Here is a 19,994-nt window from a genome sequence, read left to right as displayed (position 1 = left end):
ATTTCATACAGTTACCTAACTTAAAAAAATCTCTATATAATAATGTATACATACATATTATGGATATTACCCCAAAATGAGTTTTCCTATGAAGGAATATAAAACCAGCATTAGGATGAATGTAAAAAATAAAATACATTATTATATGTGGTATTATGTTTATATATTTATACTATGTTTATGTATTGTATTATACTATGTTTAAGTAAAAAGTGCTAATAAAAGGAGAGTGTGCTGAGATCAACCTGGGTGCAAAACCTGCACCAAGCTGAACTGGTCTTAGAACATCATTCACATTTCTTGGCAGAGAAAGGCAAGGGGAAGCACCCTGCTCTCACATACAGAGGTATGACCATACCGCATTTTTGACCCTGACCCTGCGTGCATCTCCCGGTCACCAAGGCCATCTGAACACTCTGATTTGCAGAAATAACTTTCTGTATTCCCTTCATTCCAGGGAGGGCCTGCAAAGGGTTGCAGGATATTTTTCCCAACTGTTCTAGATTTCCCTGTATCTGAAACAATCCCAGTTATATAAGTTGCACTGAATTTAGGATTATCCTTTCTTTTACTGATGCACACGTCAGTTGTAATGGGAGTCCCCAGCTGCATTTCTATTCCACAGCTCTGGTACAGGTCACGCTTGAGTGCCCTGCACATAATGTATTAACACGGTGCCAACATGGGAGACGCGGCTGCAAAGTTACCGTCAACAATGGCAGAACACTCTGCTGCTCAGAGCTAGTGATCCTCTGACAGCTGCATTTTACCAGAGCAGATATAAATCTTCAATGACATCAACTGAGAAACAAAACCAATACTTATAGTAAATAGATGACAACCGAAGCATGTTGTTCCTTCAAACTGACACTGGAGCATTATTCATGTTGAAAACGACCTCTTTTTGATTGAAACTAACTCTCAAATCTTAAAAGAATTGGTCATGGGGCTCTCACCAAATAAATATTGCATGCCAATGAAAACACCCAAGCCAAAAATCTCAGACGGGACTCAGGAGACAAAAGCAAATTTCGCTTCATAAAATGTTCTTTCATGTTGTCAGCAGCACTGAATCTTTCTTCAACTATGAGCCCCCTCCTGAAAATTCTCAACTTTAAAGCAGGGTGCTACGAGAAAAGGTTTAAAGAAAGTAGAAAATGAACACAAGATTTAAAAAACTGAAAAGAAGCACAGCACACAAAGCAAAGCCTAAAACAAAAATTGGTGAGTATATGGGGAGAGGTAAAAGCAGAACATGATCGAGTGTTCCTGCATACATTACGTCAATTAACTCACAATATAATCCTTGATATAGGCACTACTGTCCCCATTTTACCAATGAGGAAACACACACATGACAACATGGCTAACCTGGGGTGAAGCTGAGATTTACCCTCTGATTTGTCTCATTCTGGCTTCAAGCCATGTTACATATCCACTATCATCACCCTGAAATTAACATTTGAAAATCCTGAAATCTGAATTTTAAAATATCTTACTTCCTTTCCAACTTATTTCATTTCTAATGTATTTCTTTCTATTTTTAAATATTATAAATTCTGCTGAAATTCTGAAAATATGAACTTATTTTACGAACTCACACCAAATGCTACACAGGTTTCATAAAATGTCTTTCCTACTTATTAGCATTCTTCTCATTCCTTGACTGTTCTGAGGATCCTGGAAAATCCTTTACATGTACTACTCCCACTCTCTCTTCACAGCAATGCTCTAAGTAGTGATTACTGTGCACGTGTCTCAAGAGAACATAGGTCCTTCACTGCTGCCCACCAGGTGCTGGACCTGGTCTGGGTGAAGATGTGCACTGGTGGAAGTGAGCCCCAAAGATATCTCTTTGGCTGCCGGTCTGTACTCTAGGACAGGAGCAGCTAAGAATAAAGGCATTTCTTCTGTCTGGGCTAAGCAGTCTGCATCTGAAACACAGCAACAGTAAAGTCTTTTGACCACAGGACTTGGTCTGGCTCCAGAACACGACATGTCCTAGAAAAGCGGCCTTCAACCTTTTTCTCATGAACTTCCTAAAATAATTTTGAAAAATTATGTACCCTCTTCACACATTTTTAAAATTGACATCTAGAATTCTTAAATATAAATTTAAAGAGTTGCAAAGGGTATAATTTCTGGTGTGTTGGAAACATTGACATTTAACTTGAAACAGTGATATCATTCTAAGTGGATCCAAGGGAATTTATCAGAGCAAAATGATTCCACCATCGTCCATTAAAAAAAAAAACACCTGTACAACTCCTCTTTAACAGAAATTTGACACTATTTTTTTATACTTTGATTCTACTTACCCCTCATAAATTTAGAATTTTAGCCTACTATATTTTAATGCTTGACCATGTTTTTTATATATTTTTTTAATCATTGTAAGGCTCAACATGGGGGGTGGAGAGTAAGAAAGAGAGAGGGAGGGAATACATATATTTCCTTCTGGAATATACCTCAACATTATAATAGTCGTATATGACAAGCCCACAGGTATCATACTCAGCAGCAAAAAACTGAAAGATTTCCTTTAAGTTCAGGAACTAGACAAGGGTGCCAAACTTACCACTTTTATCCAACATAATAATGGAAGTCCCGGCCAAAACAACTAGGCAAGAAAAATAAAAAGCACCCAAACCCAAAGGAAACAGTAAAATTGTCTGTTGGCACATGACATGATCTCATCAATAAATGGTGCTGGGAAAACTGGATATCCATATGCAGATGGTGTATCTTACACCACACATAAAAATCAACTAAAATGGATTAAAGATTTAAACATAAGGCATAAAACCATAAAACTCCTAAAAGAAAACACAGCGGAAAATCTCCTTGACATTTGTCTAGGCAATGATTTCTTGGATATGACACTAAAAGCCCAAGCTACAAAAGCAAAAATATCCAAGCAGGACTACATCCAACTAGAAAGTGTCTGCACAGCAAAGGAAACAATCAACAGAGTGCAAAGGCAACCTATGCAATGGGAGAAAATACTTGCAAGCTGTATCTCTGATAATGAGTTTATATCCAAAATATATAAGGAACTCATACAACTCAATAGCAAGCAAGCAAACAGACAAACAAAAAACCCAATGAGAAAATAGGCAAAGGACATAAATGGACATTTCTCCAAAGAAGATATACAAATGGCCAACAGATATATGAAAAGATGGTCAACATCCGTAATTATCAGGGAAATGTAAATCAAAACCACAATCAGATGTCACATCACACACGTTAAGGATGGCTATTTTCTACATAATAAAAGATAACAAGTGCTGGTAAGGATTTGGAAAAATTGGAAGCCTGGTAACACTGTTGGTAGGAATACAAAATGGTGCAGTTGCCATGGAGAACAGTACTGAGGTTTGTCCAAAAATTAAAAGTAGATCTACCAAACCATCCAGCAATTCCCGTTCTGGGTATATACTCAGGGACATAAAATCCTCATCTGGAAGAGATATCTGTACTCCTATGTTCACTGCAGTATTATTCGCAGTAGTCAGCATAGGGAAACAAATTAAATATCCATCGTAGAAAGGAAATGTATATGCATACAATATAATATCACACAGCCTTACAAAAGAAGGAAGTCCTGTCATTCGCAACAGCATGGAAGTACTTGGAAGACATTACTTTAAGTGAAATAAGCCAGACACAGAAAGACAAATATTGCATGATCTCACTTGTATGTGGAATCTAAAACAAAAAAAGTCAAACTCATAATAACAGAGTAGAATGGTGGTTACCAGAGCCTTGGGGGTGGAGGAAAAGGAAAGATATTGATCAAAGGGTACAAACTTTCAGTTAAAAAAGGCTTAAGCCTACACATACCCGCGGGTGACCACAGCGGGTCACAGTGTATCTATTGATACACTGAGACAGTTCAGCGTCAATTTTAACCCAGAATTTCATTCTCTCTGTTGTAAGCTCTAAGAAAATAAGTAGATGGGACACTATAATAGCAATGTCTATCAATTTGTTTGTTTCCGTCCTATTTGACTGTCCCAAAATAATACAGTGATTGATAAGCAAAAACTATTTCTCCATCATTCAGCAGCTGAAAACTTGAATAAATCCTTCAGCAACTTTGCTGAAAGCAGAGAAATAGACGCCATCTAATTTCCAGGAGGATTTATTACATCATAGGTAAATTGCTTTCCCAAAACTAACAGGAACATCTAAATTTTTCCTTTTGAAAGGTGATGTGGAGGTTTTTTTCCACTCCAGAACAAACACACCGTGGTTAAGACTCAAGTTGGGTTAGAGGTGTACCTTTTTGTGTAAAGTCAAGGAAGGGAGACTGAAAGTGGCTTGAGAGAGAACTGGCATTTAGCAGGTTCTTTCCTAGATAGAAGGGCTTTAGGGGAGAGTACTTATGAACTAGAGGAATCATATATCGATTCTATTAAAACTGAACTTGTGCCTGTCTATCCCTTGGCAAGTCATCTTGTTTACGCAGGTGGTCCCCCATCTCAGGGTAGTCAGCACAGCAAGGATCTGGAAGAGATCCTGAATCCCAGCCTCAAGTTACCACACAGAAGCAGAAGAAATGGCCCTTTAAAGTGAATATGTTTTCCAAGGAATTTCTAGAAAAATGGGAGCTTGGGGTGTGAGAATGAGGACTAAACATCGTGTTAATCAGGGTAGGTACTGGCTCAAGTGTCATAGCCTGACACCTACTGAGAGGCTGTATTTTTTAATACTCTAAATAGTAGAGAAAAAAACTTCAATGAGCCATATTACTTGTGGTTGGTGCTAGACAGGAACCAGGAGGTATATTACAGAGCCTTTGTCTTTAAGGAGCTTCCAATTTACTTGAGCCATCTGCTAAGAAAGTTAAATTCAAGCAGGAAGAGGATATGTGGGTGATGTTATTAAAGCAGTAGCTCAGGGGAAGCAGAAGGAAGGCAGCTAGAGGATGCATCATTCTAGGACGGAAGGGTGTGATGTCAGTAGTTCCGGGCAGCACGAGGTGTGTCTCCCAGGAAGTGCACCAGAGAAAAAGTTAAATGCGTACATTCCCCATGACAGAAGGCATTTGCTACCCAAGAGAGGATTACAAACAGTACCTACATTAAAAGACATTTTGCCCCTTCACCTCTTCCCCTCATCCCCACCTCCACCCTACCCAAAATTGGTAGAAAGAGCATACGAGCAGGCAAAACAAGAAGCATGTGAGCAACAGAGAGCAGTACCCTTTCCCCCGGGCAGGTTTCTGGGAAAGCTGGGAGGAAGGAAAGGAAAACCCTACCCTTTTGAAATGGGTAGGTTTTGACTTAAAGTGGTCTGAAATTTTAATACCCGAACATGTTATTTAATACCTGAAAATGGGCAGCAAAGCTATGGTTTCTGCCAAGATCTCTCCCAAGGGCAGGGGAGGGTGATCCTGGAGCACGTTTGAGAGCCGTACCAGAAGAGAAGTTAAGTTTTTTGCTACTTACACTTTGCCAAATTTATCCCGTGCAATAAACTGGCTATCCAGACAAATAAAATAATGATGAAAGCAACTGCAAAACACTGCTCTGGAAAAGTCACGGATTATAAGGGGCAGTTATTTACAAGCTGCAAATCCATCCTCGAGATGTTGATAATCACAGTTACATACACTTTCTCCCAAGCTCTCTCACTGCTGTTTTCCATCAGTGCTCTTCAGCAAGCATCTGGAATCTTCATCGATCACATTTTCCCCTCTAATTCAGATGCCACCAATTATGAGGATCCACACATTAGCTTCCTTTACTTGCAAATAAACTCCATGAATGTAGTTTCTGTATATGGCCAGTGTTCGTCTCTTTAGGCCTCATTTTCTTCAGCACCAGCAGTATGAGTTTTAGAGAAATGTTATTTCTGGTGAATTTATGTAAGAGGAAGGAACCTCATATTTTTAAAGATGGAAATGATAAAAGATGAAACTTGTGTGCTGTTTGAGTGTTTTCCTTTTGATTCATTAAAAACAGGCATACTTTTTGATAGATCATTTAAAAATGTAGTATAGTCTCTCTCTCATCAGCAAGAGTAGCTGGCTGATGAATTACACTTCAAAACTAATGCTGGCATTAGTAAATTAAAATGAAAACTACTATGTTTTCAAAAAGCACGGTTACCTTTCTATTGGTTTATTTGAAATCTGTATTTAATCTCTCTTAAACACTTGTCCTAGTAGCTTGTCATTCTGATAAGCTTTCCATTTACAGCGGCAATATTCTTTCAATAGTTTCACAGATTATTACAATTATGGTTCAGAATTTAAAGTTTCCAGAAACGGGTAGTGAAGCCTGTGTTTCCCATCATTTTCATGAGGTAGAAGAATGTTCTATCCTAAAAACCATAAATATATTTCTCTAATGATGCAACTCATCAGTTTTTCTTACTGCTCCCTGCCTTTCTGTTTTATTACTTTGAAGGGGGGTGGGGACAGAGACCAATTAACCTTCAAAGGTCTTTAATTAAACAGCATTATGGATGAACGAGATAGAGAGTATAGCAAAACACAGCGTGGCTTCCCCAGGATCTTTTCTTGTGTGTGGCAAGAACATTTAACATGCGATCTACCGTCTTAAAGAATTCTTAAGAGTATGATGCAGCGTCGTTAACTATAGGTGTGATGTTGCACAGCAGCTCTCTAGAATTTAGTCATCTTGCATGACAAACTTTAAGCTCCTCAAATAGCAACTCCCCATTCCCTGCTCCCCCAAGTTCCTGATTTGTTTTTAACAACGCATTTCCTTCCTTCTACTTCCCCAGAACCAAGGTCTATCTTGGCCCTCCACAGGGTATTATTAGCTTTTATGCTTTTAGGCACTCAAAGGATGTTCATCATCTGCAGGGAAAGTGCTTTAAGATCACTACGTATCGGGAGATTGGTGACCACTACATGACCATGACAAGTCACTCCCTACCCCCCTTTCAGCTTCAGCTGTCGTCTGACTACCCCTCCACTTCCTTTCAGCTGGTATCGTTAAGGGTATGGGCTAAAACTGAAATAATGAAACGTCTGGAAATGGTAGGAAGCTATAAAAGTGGAGCAACAATGCTTCTGTACCTCATTCATAGAGAACAAAACTTTCCCTGGTTGACCGAGAGACTATGAAACGATGACTTAAAAATTCAGAAGTAATAGAATTTTCTCCACTGAAAATACCATTTGTCTACATACCTTTCCCTATATTAAAAAATCAAAATTAAAAAAAAACTTTAATAGATGACCTCACTACCACTCTTCACAAATCAAACTTGTCTCTAAACACCACTTTTATTAGATCCCAGGTTCCATATTCTAAGTCATGTACCAACCTCACATGCTGTTTTCCACGTTAACTGCCGGCAGGAAATCTGAATTACAAGAATGAAATAAGCAATGGCTAGAAATCGTGATTACATTTATTGGAAATATGGACTAAATAAGGCACTTTAATTAGTATCAGACAGAAGAATGAATTGATCTCCAACAAAGCACAAAGTGTTGAAGCAATAAGATTTAGAAAACGTGTCCAAGGCATAATTCACTATGATGATGGAGGAGACGAATCTCTTTCCTGTTGTGCAAGATGAGTTCAAGATAAAAGTCACCCCACTGCTGAAAAGCTGCAGTTGGTCAGCATTCAGGAGATACATTTTTGAGGAAATCTGCCCCTGGGATACAATGAAAAACAAAAATCTTTTAATTCTTTTTAAAAGTTAACTCAGTCTGCCTGAAGAAACAGGTAAGATATTTTAGCCAAATTTCCGTGTGAAAGAGTAATCAAAAGCGTATTGGAGGCTTAACTGTAATATTTTCTCTAACTCACAAGTGTTTTAATTCATTTAAATTATGCATGTATATGTTCCCTATTGTAGCATCTCTTTATGAATACATTGAGTTTATTAGAAATAAAATGAGACGTATTCTGTGAAAACTTTTACTATTTGTGGAAAAAATTATTGTTAAAATAACTACTTACGTAAAAATTAACTCATTTGATTGACCAAATATTTAAGTATCAATTAAATAAAAGACTTTGTAGAGATTATGCTAAGTGAAAAGAAGCCAGAACAAAAGACTACATTTTGCATATCATTTATATGAAGTGTTCAGAAAAAAAATGACAGAGCTAGAAGGCATACGAGTGTTTTCTTGGAAGTGAGTAAGACTGCAAATGGGAATGAGGTAACTTTGTGAAATAATGTGTTTTGAAACTGAATTGTGATGATCGTGGCACAAGTGTATAAATTCATTAAAAATCATCTAAATTTCAGTAAAAGAATTTTATGCTATATAAACTATACCTCAGTAAAACTTTAAGAAAAGATTCTGTAAAAACATCATGACATTGAGATTCTAAGGGCATTTGCACTCCCTTGAGAAATCACGAGTACTAGAGTAGGGTAGTGTTTGTGACACCCCCCCCCACAAATTAATATGTTGAGGCCCTAATCCCCAATGTGATGGTATTTGGAGACGGGGCCTCAGATGAGGTCATGGGAGTGGAGACCCATGAGAATATTGGTGTCCTTATTATGGGATGAAGAGAAATGAGATCTGTCTCTTTACCATGTGAGGACACAGCAAGAAGGCAGCCATCTGTAGGGCAGGAAGAGGGCTCTCACCAAGAACCCAACCTAGCAGGGCTATTATGGTTCACTATATAATCAGGATTAGTAACCAGAAAATACCCACAAAGAAAAATCTATCTCCAGATGGTTCTACTGGTAATTCTACCAAACACATAAAAAATAATTAATACCAATTCTTCATACCCTTCCAAAAAGTAGAAGAATTTTATGAGGCCAATATAAAATCAGACAGATGCCAACAACAAAAAGGATATTATAGACCAATCTCTTATGAATATAGATTTTAAAAATACTAGAGAAAATAATCCAGTAGCAAAAATAATTATAGGGGCTTCCCTGGTCACACAGTGGTTGACAGTCCGCCTGCTGATGCAGGGGACACGGGTTCGTGCCCCGGTCCAGGAAGATCCCACATGCTGCGGAGCAGCTGGGCCCGTGAGCCATGGCCGCTGAGCCTGCACGTCCGGAGCCTGTGCTCCGCAACGGGAGAGGCCACAACAGTGAGAGGCCCACGTACCGCAAAAAAAAAAAAAAAAAAAAAAATATACATCACGGCCAAGTGGCAATTATGCAAGGTTGGTTTAACACCCCCCCCCCCGCCAAAAGCATATAATGTAACGTACCATATTGATAGAATAAAAGGCAAATACCATATGGTCATCTCAATAGATGCAGAGAAAACATTTGACAAAATCCAACACCCCTTCATGGAAAAAAAAACCACTCAAACTAGGAATAGAGAGGAATTTCCTCAAACTGATAAGGGGCATCTATGTAAAAGGCACAGGTAACATCATGTTTAATGATGAAAGACTACGCTTTTCCTCTAAAATCAGGAATACAAGGATGTCTTTTCTTGCCACTTCTATTTCACATTGTACTGGAGGTGCTAGTCAGGGAAATTAGGCAAAAAATGAAATACAAAGCATTCAGATTGGACAGTAAGAAATAAAACAATCACTATTTGCAAATGACATATAGTAAGAAGTCTAAGAAATCCAGTAAAAAAGTACTATTAGAATAAACAAGTTCAGCAAGGGTATGGAATTAATATACAAAAAATCAACTGTATTTCTATACATTGGCAATGAACAATCCAAAAGTGAATTTAAAAGAACAATTCCATTAATAATAGCATCAAAAAGAATAAAAATACTAGCAATAAACTTAACCAAAGAAGTAAAAAGCATACTTTGAAAACTACAAAACATTGTTGAAAGAAATTAAAGATTTAGATTCACGGAAAGATATCCCACATTCCTGGGTAGGAAGACTTACTATTGTTAAGTTGGCAATACTCTCCAAACTGACCCCAGATTCAATACAATTCCTATCAGGATCCAAGCTGGTGATATTTACAAAATTTTTGCAGAAATTGACAAAGTGAACCTAAAATTCATATGGAAAACCAGAATAGCCAAAATAATCTTGAAAAAGAACATATTTGGAAGACTCACACACCTGATCTTAAAACTCAATACAAAGCAATGGTAATCAAGATAATGTGGTACTAGCATAAGGATAGACATATAGATATATCAATGAAATGAAACTGACAGTCCATAAATAAACCCATGTATCTATCGTCAAATGATTTTCCAAAGGGTACCAGGAACATTTAATGGACAAAGAGTAGTTTCTTCAATAAATGGTGTTGGGACAACTGGACTGTCATACACAAAAGAAGGAAGTTTCACCCTACATCATACCATGTACAAAAATTAAAATGGGTCAATCACCCAAATGTAAGGGCTGAAATTATGACAGTGTTAGGAGAAAACACAGGGGTAAATCTTTGTGACCTTGGATTTGGCCCTGGATTCTTAGATATGACACCAAAAGCACAGCAACAAACAAAAACTAGGTAAACTGGACTTAAAGTTGTAAAACTTCGTGCTTCAAAAGACAGTACCAATAAAGTGAAAAGATAATATACAGAATGGAAGAAAACATGTGCAAATCATATATATGATAAGGGTCTAGTATCTAGAATATATAAATAGTTCTTTCAACTTAACAACCAAAAGGCAAACAACTCAAAAACTAGGCAAAAAACTTGAACAGACATTTCTTTCTCTAAAGAAGCTATATGAATGGCTACTACAGCATAGGAAAAGATGATCAACATCATTAGTCATTAGAGGAGAGCAAATCAAAACCACAAGATACCACTTTACTCTTACTAGGATGGCTATATATTTTTAAAAGTCAAACGACAAGCACTGATGAGAATATGAAGAAATTTAACTCTTATACATTGCTGGTGGGAAAATAAAATGGTGCATTGTGAAAAAGCATTTTGATAGATTATCAAAAAGCTGAACATAGAATGACCATATCATTCAGCAATTTCACTCCTAGCTGTATACCCAAAACAACTGAAAACAGGTACTCAGATGGGTATTTGTATACCAGCCCTAACTGCAGCATCATTCACAGTAGCCAAAAGGTAGAAACAACCCAATTCTCATTAGCCTAGATGAATAAACAAAACGTGGTATATACATACAATGGAATATCATTCAGTCATAAAAAGGCGTGAAGTCCTGACACATGCCACAAGATGGACGAACCTTGAAAATATGCTCAGTGAAAGAAGCCAGTCACCAAAGAGCACATATTATTGTTATATATGATTCCTTTTATATGAAATGTCCCCAAAAGGCAAATCCATAGACACAGAAAGTCAATTAGTAGCTGCTTAAGGCTGAGGTGATTTGAGGCTGATACGTAAAAGGTAAAGAGTTTCTCTCTGAGGTGATGACTATGTTCTAAAATTGACGATGGTTGCATAACACTGTGAATATACTAAACCAGCTAATTTTTAAAACAGACACCAAACCCCTCCCTTGACTCCATATGCCTTGCTAGAAATGGTCCCAGTTTCTCTGTCTCACACAGCCTCCTCTTGAGAGGTTTTAACCTCTTAAAGAGCTGTTTATCCTCATTATTTTCACTTCACCATGAATTAGTAAATTCTGACTGAGTACCTACGAGGTGCTAAGACATAAGATCAATAGGACAAGAGCTCTGTCCAAAAGGACAGAGGAAGGGAAACAGTACAAGATACACAGATGAGGAACCGATTAATCTAAAAATTATCACGTGATGAGCCAGAAAATATCCCCTCAGCATTGCGTTGTCTAAAGGAAGGGGCTGTTCTCAGCAAGTGATGTTTAAGTTTCTCAGTACTAAGGATCCAGCTATAAAAAAGGTAAGAGGCAGAGCAACTGCAGGCAGAGGGAAAAGCAAGTGCAATGATGAGAGAAGGCTGAGAGGAACTTCATGAGGTCCAGGGAGGCGGAATAGTAACTGACCGGGGGAACAGAGAGACAAGGTGAGGTCCCAGAGGTAATGAGAGGCTGGTCAGGGGAGACCTGTAGGGCTTTGTAAGGCAGGGTGAGAAGTTTCAGTTTGTTTCTTCTCAATCCCATAATATTTTGTGCACATCTGTCCTGTTACACTTAATTCTCTGTATACCTCCTTAGACTTTGCCCCAAAGAAAATCAAAGTTTCTCGTTCATCTCTATCTAGCCAGTGCTCAGCCAGAATCTCAGAGGTTGATGTTTCCTGAATGAAGAATCCACATATTGACACCGTTATAAGGCAAAAATCCTAAGGCCTGTAAGAAATTCTAAATAAAGTTTAAATGGAAGAAAAAGTGTTATCGAAAGGCAGTGTGCAAATGAAGGCCAGGCAATTTTCATTTAAATTCCCCTGGCCCACGTGGTTATTTCTACCAGAGACTGTGATGTTTCCCACGTTTGAATCAGTTAAAAAGAACATCTTCCAAACTTAAACTCACTCCCAGAATCTGAAACATAAAACTGCCAGCAAAGAACAGCTTTAGCATCTCCAGTTACTGCACGGTAGTCATTAACCGGTTCTCTAACTCAAGCCTACTCGCTAAAGTATCCCAAGACGTTGTCTGGTATCTACCTCAGCACCACCACAGAGCTATAATACACAGAAATGGAAAAGCTATACATTACATTTCTAGTAACTGAAATAGGATCAAGCACTGCCTTTTAAATAACACATGATAACAACACATGCATTCCTTACAAGTGACTTACAAACATTTAATTGCCTAATAATTAGCTTCACATTTGCATGTTGGATTTTCTGTTTGTGCTACACAGGGATTCTGCATAGCTCTAATTATAGCCTCATTACCCAGAAAGGCACACACTGATTCTAACACAGTTGAGACAAAGCTAGCCAAATAACAGTTTCAGAGTGTAAAGCCATACGATTCTTCAAAGAGATAAAGCACATTTCTTCAAGAGGGAAGAAAGGCTTCCCTGGTGGCGCGGTGGTTGAGAGTCCGCCTGCCGATGCAAGGGACACGGGTTCGTGCCCCGGTCCGGGAAGATCCCACATGCCGTGGAGTGGCTGGGCCCGTGAGCCATGGCCACTGAGCCTGCGCATCCGGAGCCTGTGCTCCGCAACGGGAGAGGCCACAACAGTGAGAGGCCCGCGTACCGCAAAAAAAAAAAAAGAGGGAAGAAAAACACATTTTTTTCAGCTGGCTTACTGTGGCCTTGAGGCTTCGGCCTGGTCTGTCTGCAGTTTTTCTCCTCCTTCCACTTCCATTGTACAGTAAACAATTCGATTGGGAGCGACTGACTTCAAACCTTCCACTTCCATTATGACAATCTAAGGATAAGAAAAATGTTTCACTGATTCGTCAAGCTGACAACACTTAGCAATAGAGACGGCAGTATGAACTACATATGATTAGGAAGACCAACTGATAACATTATCTGGCAATATCATGGTATTTTATCTTCTTTATAATCCACCTTTGTTCATGGAAGGCAAGTAACATTTTGAGAAAGTCTGGTATCTGAAGACGCATCTCCTGCCAGTTATGAGAGATTCAAGTCTCTAAATATGAGCCACAATGAAGTAAGTGAGATATAAACTCAGAGCCTGAAAAGAAATTATGGCAGGTCTGCATGAGGCAAAGCAGAATTATTAATGAAAATTCAGTGCATGTGTTAAAAGGATTCAGGTTGAATTCCACATAAGGCGACTGGTAGACACTGTCACCATCACACCAATTCATTGATATCAATACATGACGTCAGAAAATTTCTATGTTCACTTATTTTATATGACTACTAGCATTTATAAAAGAATTTTCTTCATAGCCACTGTTTACCTTATGAAAATATGGAAAATATAACTTGGCAATGAATATCTTACTATTAACTTGACAAGGAAAACAATTTTCCCCATCCATTAAAGGTATATACCAATTTGATGTAGTCTACTGGAAAAGGGTGGAGAGACTGATATTACCTTATATATTTTTAACTCCTGGGGGAAAGGGGAACATAGTTTTCAAGTGTGCTTTTTATGTCTGTATAAAAGACTGCCAATCTTAAAATATTGTAACCTAACATTCTTACTGGATGTACACATAAAATATAACTATTACTAAATATCATTTATAATAGTTTTTTAAAATCAAAACTTGCATCATGAAGTTTCCTAAATTCTCAAAATTAATAAAATATATTCAATGACCTTTTTATACATGCACATGTATTGATCTCCTGTTGTATATGTATAAACAATATTAATAGCATCATTCATGCCATGTAGCTACCAAAATATCCACTAAAAAGATGTGTGTCAGGGCTTCCCTGGTGGCGCAGTGGTTGAGAGTCTGCCTGCCGATGCAGGGGACGTGGGTTCATGCCCCGGTCTGGGAAGATCCCACATGCTGCGGAGCGGCTGGGCCCGTGAGCCATGGCCGCTGAGCCTGCATGTCCGGGGCCTGTGCTCTGCAACGGGAGAGGCCACAACAGTGAGAGGCCCGCATACCGCAAAAACAAAACAAAACAAAAAAAAGATGTGTGTCATTTATTATAATACATTACAATAATACATTATGAAAATCATTACACTCTTCATAGAGTTCTGATATGAAAGTTCAGGCAAAAAGTCTCAAAGGAACAAACCATCTTAAAAGAAGTTTTTCTTCCTTTCAGTTCTGGTACAACAGCTTTTTTTGGGTAAATACAAATGTCTATTATTTTTGTTGCATTTTTTCATAAAAACATATGGGAAACTGATCACCAAAAAATCGGGTCAAATTCAGAACCATTTTCCTCCCCCAATCAAGGCTTTTGTCATTTTGTCACACTGAAACGCATACCAACATATGAATTAAAATGAAGACAACTGAAAACAGACTATGAGAATTAATAGATAATAGTAACAGTTTTCACAGTCGCTCTAATACTCAAGGAAGTTTAGATGAAGTACTAAACATGAAGCAGAATTGAGTACACAAGATAAATCTAGAAATCCTGATGGCACTGGTTCCTATATGGGAATATGACTGTCCTGCATCTCTTTCTGTAGCGTGTTTAATAGCCAAAGTGCAAGAGAGATGAAAGGAAGCATCTGCTTAACACTATTTCTGTCACCTCTACTACAAAGCTACTATAAACAGGACCTCCTAAAACATACGAGTTGTGAAACAGTTTTCTGTCCCTCAAAACAATGCTCCCGTCTGTTCCGGGAATGTTCTATCCTGCAGAATCGCCACTTTCAAAAGACGTAACTTCTGTTATGAATCCACACATATAAGTAAATAAAACACAGTTCTACAGATCTGACTTCCAAAAGGAATTTGAAACGTGCAGCTAGTCTCAATCATTAATGATAAAGGCAGCTAAGAATTCCATGGACCATCAACTAACCTAAGTTATCTTAGGCAACTGTTTCAACCAATTGCCAGTAAAACTTGATAATGAAACTACAGAAAATAAAGCTGATCTGTGTTCTGCCTTTTCTTCCCAGATCTCTGGATAACTGACGTAATCAGGATAAAACAAAGTTATCCTAGAAGCATAAAGAAGGGAGGCATGTACAAAATATGAAACCAGATAACACGCTTCTGAATAATGCACTGTCCGCCCACAGAGTTACATGGCACTCAGGCATGTGCGGGTTGTGGGTAAAGGCAGCTGAGCAGTATGGTGAATAGGGGGACCACACACGTACCTCCAAACACAGAGGAGGTCACAGGGTCTGCCGGCCCTAAAACACTCAGTGTGAACATCAACTATATTCATGCCACTAACACCATTCCCCTTACAACAGACTCATAACTTCATGGATGACCGTTTTCCTAACCTTACTTGAATATTAAATTGTAACATACCGTTGTTTGGCTAGTGTTTTGTGAGTTAGCTTGCCTCTTGCTTTATAAGTCTCTCTGAAGGCTTCATAAATGAAGAGACATAAGAGTAATCTTGTGAGGCTAACTGCTGTGTTTTGATACCATCAAAGTTCCCAATTCAATAAACAATTATTGAGTCAACTGTTTTAGGCTGTTGGCACTGTTTTAGGCTCCTGGGATATCTCAGTAAACAAAAAAGAAAAAAAAACCACTTTAACTTCCTAAAGCTTACATTCTAGTAAAGAAAGCCAGATAATGAATAATAAATATAATAAATAACTGATTTATATGTTAGGTGGTGTGGTACAAGAAGGGAGGAGTGGGTAGAAATTTTAAAGAAATGATAAAATTTTTAGCAGTGTTTCAAATCTGCACTTATTCATTTGACTCAGACTTCAGTTCCTAGAAAAACTCCTTCTCCACTGGACCAGCTCTAAGCCTGACGGATGAAATGTGAAACCCTTAAAATGGATTAACTGCTTGCCCTTCAGAGTGTTATTAGGCTGAAATCTGGTGTCTGGTGAGTGAGGCCTGGATAATGGGCGAGAGATAATTATTCAATTTAGCTAGGCTGAGGTCAGAGGCCTTGGGGCTGGAGGAGGTACCTGGTCCATTCCCTCAGGTGTCCCATAGACAAGCACTGTGTAGTCTGCCCTGAAAGAGACTTCATTTTGTTGTGAGACACAACTCCTCTTTAAAATACTGTAGGCAACATGGAACAGATCTGTACTATGCCATGATAGGAAAATATCTGCCTCATATAGACCTAGTAACAGAGGATGTCAAAACGATTGTAAAAATATGGAAGCTTCTCAGACCATGGCAAAATGAAGTTTTAACTCATTTCATCCTCCTAACACCCTTTTATTGCTAACTGAACAACCCTGTTTAACATACTGGCAATGAAGCACAGAATAACAATTCATAGTTTCACAAAAAAACTAACTCATGGGGCTTCCCTGGTGGCGCAGTGGTTGAGAGTCCGCCTGCCAATGCAGGGGATGCGGGTTCGTGCCCCGGTCCGGGAAGACCCCACATGCCGCGGAGCAGCTGGGCCCATGAGCCATGGCCACTGAGCCTGCGCGTCCGGAGCCTGTGCTCCGCAACGGGAGAGGCCACAACAGTGAGAGGCCTGCGTACGGCCAAAAAAAAAAAAAAAAAAACTAACTCATGAGCATAATTTTCTTTTCAAAAGGGAAAGACAATTCATAAAAGCTAATTACTTAACAATGGTGTAAGATTTTTAAACAATAGAGAAAAGAGAAAGTGTTTTGAACTGTTTTCAGTTTTGCATGCTTATAGAGATAATGGTAGGTTCAAACATTACACAAATCATTTGCTTTCCAAATTATTTTTTATTATTAATGAATTTAAATGCCAAACTCTTGTTAGAAAAAGTTAGACTGTAATTAAAGAATTGACTTTGTTTTGTACAAAACCTTAAGAAAAAAAGAGTTGGCAGTTTTCATTTTAGTTGGCAGGAAACCTGACGCAGGAATGATTGGGAAATTCTACACCTGAGATACTATGTAGTTTCAAATTAAACATCCTGAGGTTATGAGGTTAAAGAGATTGAGAAGAAACCCAGGAACAAAGCCACTTGGCAAAGTTATTAGCTAATCCCTGAACTGGGTATGGAGTCAGAAGAAAATCGCCTATTTCTACCCTGACACTGAATTGAATCTATTAACCTACAAAGAAAATGTTAGCCTGGAAGGGAAGAAAGACAGGCAGTTGTCTTATCCTCAAGCTTGAATTTCTCTTAGAGTTGAACAAGTGGAGGAAAGAACAGAAGCAGACATTTGCTTTTTCTGCCATAAACGAAGCAAGTCAGGTGTAAGAGGCATCAACAAACAAATCTAAAGCTGTACCTCCTAAGACTCCACACATTTTGCTTTGTCAACGAGCAACTCAAACAGCAGTACTGGGACCTAGCAGAGAGAGTACATAACAACGCAAGAAAGGAGTTACAAGCTTGAATTTTTGAGAGGCTAAAAATTTAAGCTGGATATTGCAAGCGTATGTGCGGGTGTTGGGTATAAACCCATACACATATCCATGGATCAGCCCATATACAGAGTTGAGCAGTGAGGAAATGCCATCATGAAAAATATCCACAGGGAGCAGTGGCAGGGGTCAGGGATCAATGTCTTTGGTTTCCAGTGATCTGTATAAAAGGGATGAAACTCTGAAGTCTTGGGGAACACAGTTTTAAATGCACAACATTTATTCTCGTTTGTTTTTAATGATATTTACTGTACCTGTAATGAAACGGCAAATCCTAGAAAGGAAGAAGTCTTTACTTCTCATCATCTATAGTACCAATACTGTACACTACAGCTGGTTTATGCGATTTGATTCTAGAAAGATGATCTCGTAGTTAAAGCAGATTAAAAACAAGAATAACCAAAAGCTTGAAAGGAGTTTCCAAATTACAGAGAATTCAATTATGTGTTTAAATCCTATTTCCACTCAAGCGTGTTTCAGTGCTTACTCTACCAATAAATTTCCACCAGCCTGGGTGGCGCCAAGAACACTTGCCTCAAAACTTGTATTATTTTATTATTTAACCCTAACACCACTGTTACGTTTAAAGGACAATTTGCGTTAATTGGCATTCACTCTCTGATTGTCTAGCAAATGAAGAATAATTTAACTTCTTCAAAATATATTACATTGCTTTAAATTCGAAACGTTACCACCAAGGTCAGCGGAAATGACCCTGTAGCCTCATTTACACTGCCGGAAGCAAACACGGGATAAAGCCACTTACCTCTAAGGTGAATGACAGCACCACGTCGGACTTTGACAGCTGAATCTCATTCTCATCTCCTATGTCCAAAAAGGCAGAATTCTGCGAACGTTTTAATTTTTGTAATTTAAATTCTGGACCACCTTTCGAAACTGGAAGACTCTCCAAATTGGCCATTAGCAAATTCACTGAAGACCGCAACTCTTCTATATACATATTCTCCATCTCTTTTGCTATAAATCTGGGGAATTTTCTTTCCTGGAAAATAATTTTTAAAATAATAATGTTACACAAGTCATATTTCAATTTTATCGTAAAAGATTATATGATGGCTATATACTCGACTGTCTTAGAAATTGCGATGCTCAATGATACTTTAGTCTCTAGGCTTTAAAGCCTCAGGCTTTGGCAATTTTGATTATATTTAACTGTACCTTATCTACCTTATGGAGGATCATTATCATAAAAAATGAATCACATGATATACATTTTCAGCTTAACTTCATTTTTGATATGGTATTTATTTAAGGAAAAAACCAACTCTAAAAAACATACATGTAAAAAGTTTTAGTGTATAGATGAATCTTAATTAGCCACTGATATCTTTGAAATACTTGGAACAACTGGTCTATAAGAAGAATGTTCAGTATATACTGCTCTGACTGTTAAGAAACAAACATTTTAACAGTATCTCTCTTTCATACCACTGATGTGTTAGGCATTCAAATTGAAAAACCTTTACTATGAAATAGAAATATGGCCATACTTCTAAAATTAGTTAACTTTCATGTCATACAAATGTATCAAGATCCCTTATTGCCATAAATTCATTTTTTTTAGTAAAGGTTTAGAAAAAATTAAGTTTAAAGCCTAATGTAAATTTATGATAAAAGCTGTACATGAAAAAGTAATAATATCAAATTAGGAGATTCAATTTTCTTCCCAAATTACATGAGTGTTGCCATTCAGTCCTCAGACGTCTGCAATCAGACTTCTGTTTCTTTCACTCAGTTAAAAGGACATTCCAAGTATTGATACTTAGATAGATATTAACAGCTATTGCCAAATTGCCCTTGGAGAAGGTTATACCCATTTACATTCCCACAAATAGCAAGTGAGGTTTCCTCATACTCTTGGCTCTTTCTTTAACCTCTGACAGCCTGGCACTTAGGTCTTCTCTCTGAAAGGTAGAGGGTATACAGCTTTATGATGGGAAATGCGATGTCATGTAATGACAGCGGTATAAAACTGGCTGGGGGATGACAGCCTCAAGCTGCCATCATTCAAATGAATGACTGCCTAATGTTCCAGAAAAATCAATGCCTTTACTACTGTCTCCTTTGGCATCATTCAAACTGTTACCTAAGAAATCCCCATCTCCAGGGTGAATGGAATACATCCACAATGCATTCATCAACCTGCCCCTGGTCTGACTCACTTGCACCAGTTTGTTCATGGGCTGGAAAGGAGCAT

General features: G+C 38.1%; 1 protein-coding gene across 8 annotated transcripts in view; it reads right to left on the bottom strand.

The window, feature by feature from the left end:
• Positions 1 to 19,994, bottom strand: part of CADPS2 (calcium dependent secretion activator 2) — a 477,558-nt gene that overhangs the window by 287,693 nt on the left and 169,871 nt on the right. For all 8 annotated transcript variants that reach the window (XR_009541940.1, XR_009541942.1, XR_009541943.1 and 5 more), the window contains exons 5-6: positions 18,543 to 18,779; positions 13,106 to 13,227 (exon numbers count right to left, since the gene is read on the bottom strand). Coding sequence is in view for 4 of the 8 variants with exons in the window: in XM_060156782.1 (XP_060012765.1) it covers positions 13,106 to 13,227; positions 18,543 to 18,779 (359 nt within the window). In the remaining 4 variants the exon portion in view is untranslated. The remainder of the gene's footprint in view (positions 1 to 13,105; positions 13,228 to 18,542; positions 18,780 to 19,994) is intronic.

Source organism: Lagenorhynchus albirostris, chromosome 8, assembly GCF_949774975.1.
Source record: "Lagenorhynchus albirostris chromosome 8, mLagAlb1.1, whole genome shotgun sequence".
Classification (NCBI taxonomy): domain Eukaryota; kingdom Metazoa; phylum Chordata; class Mammalia; order Artiodactyla; family Delphinidae; genus Lagenorhynchus; species Lagenorhynchus albirostris.
The sequence above is the reverse complement of the archived record's forward strand: the minus strand, read 5'-3'. Positions and strand labels throughout refer to the sequence as shown.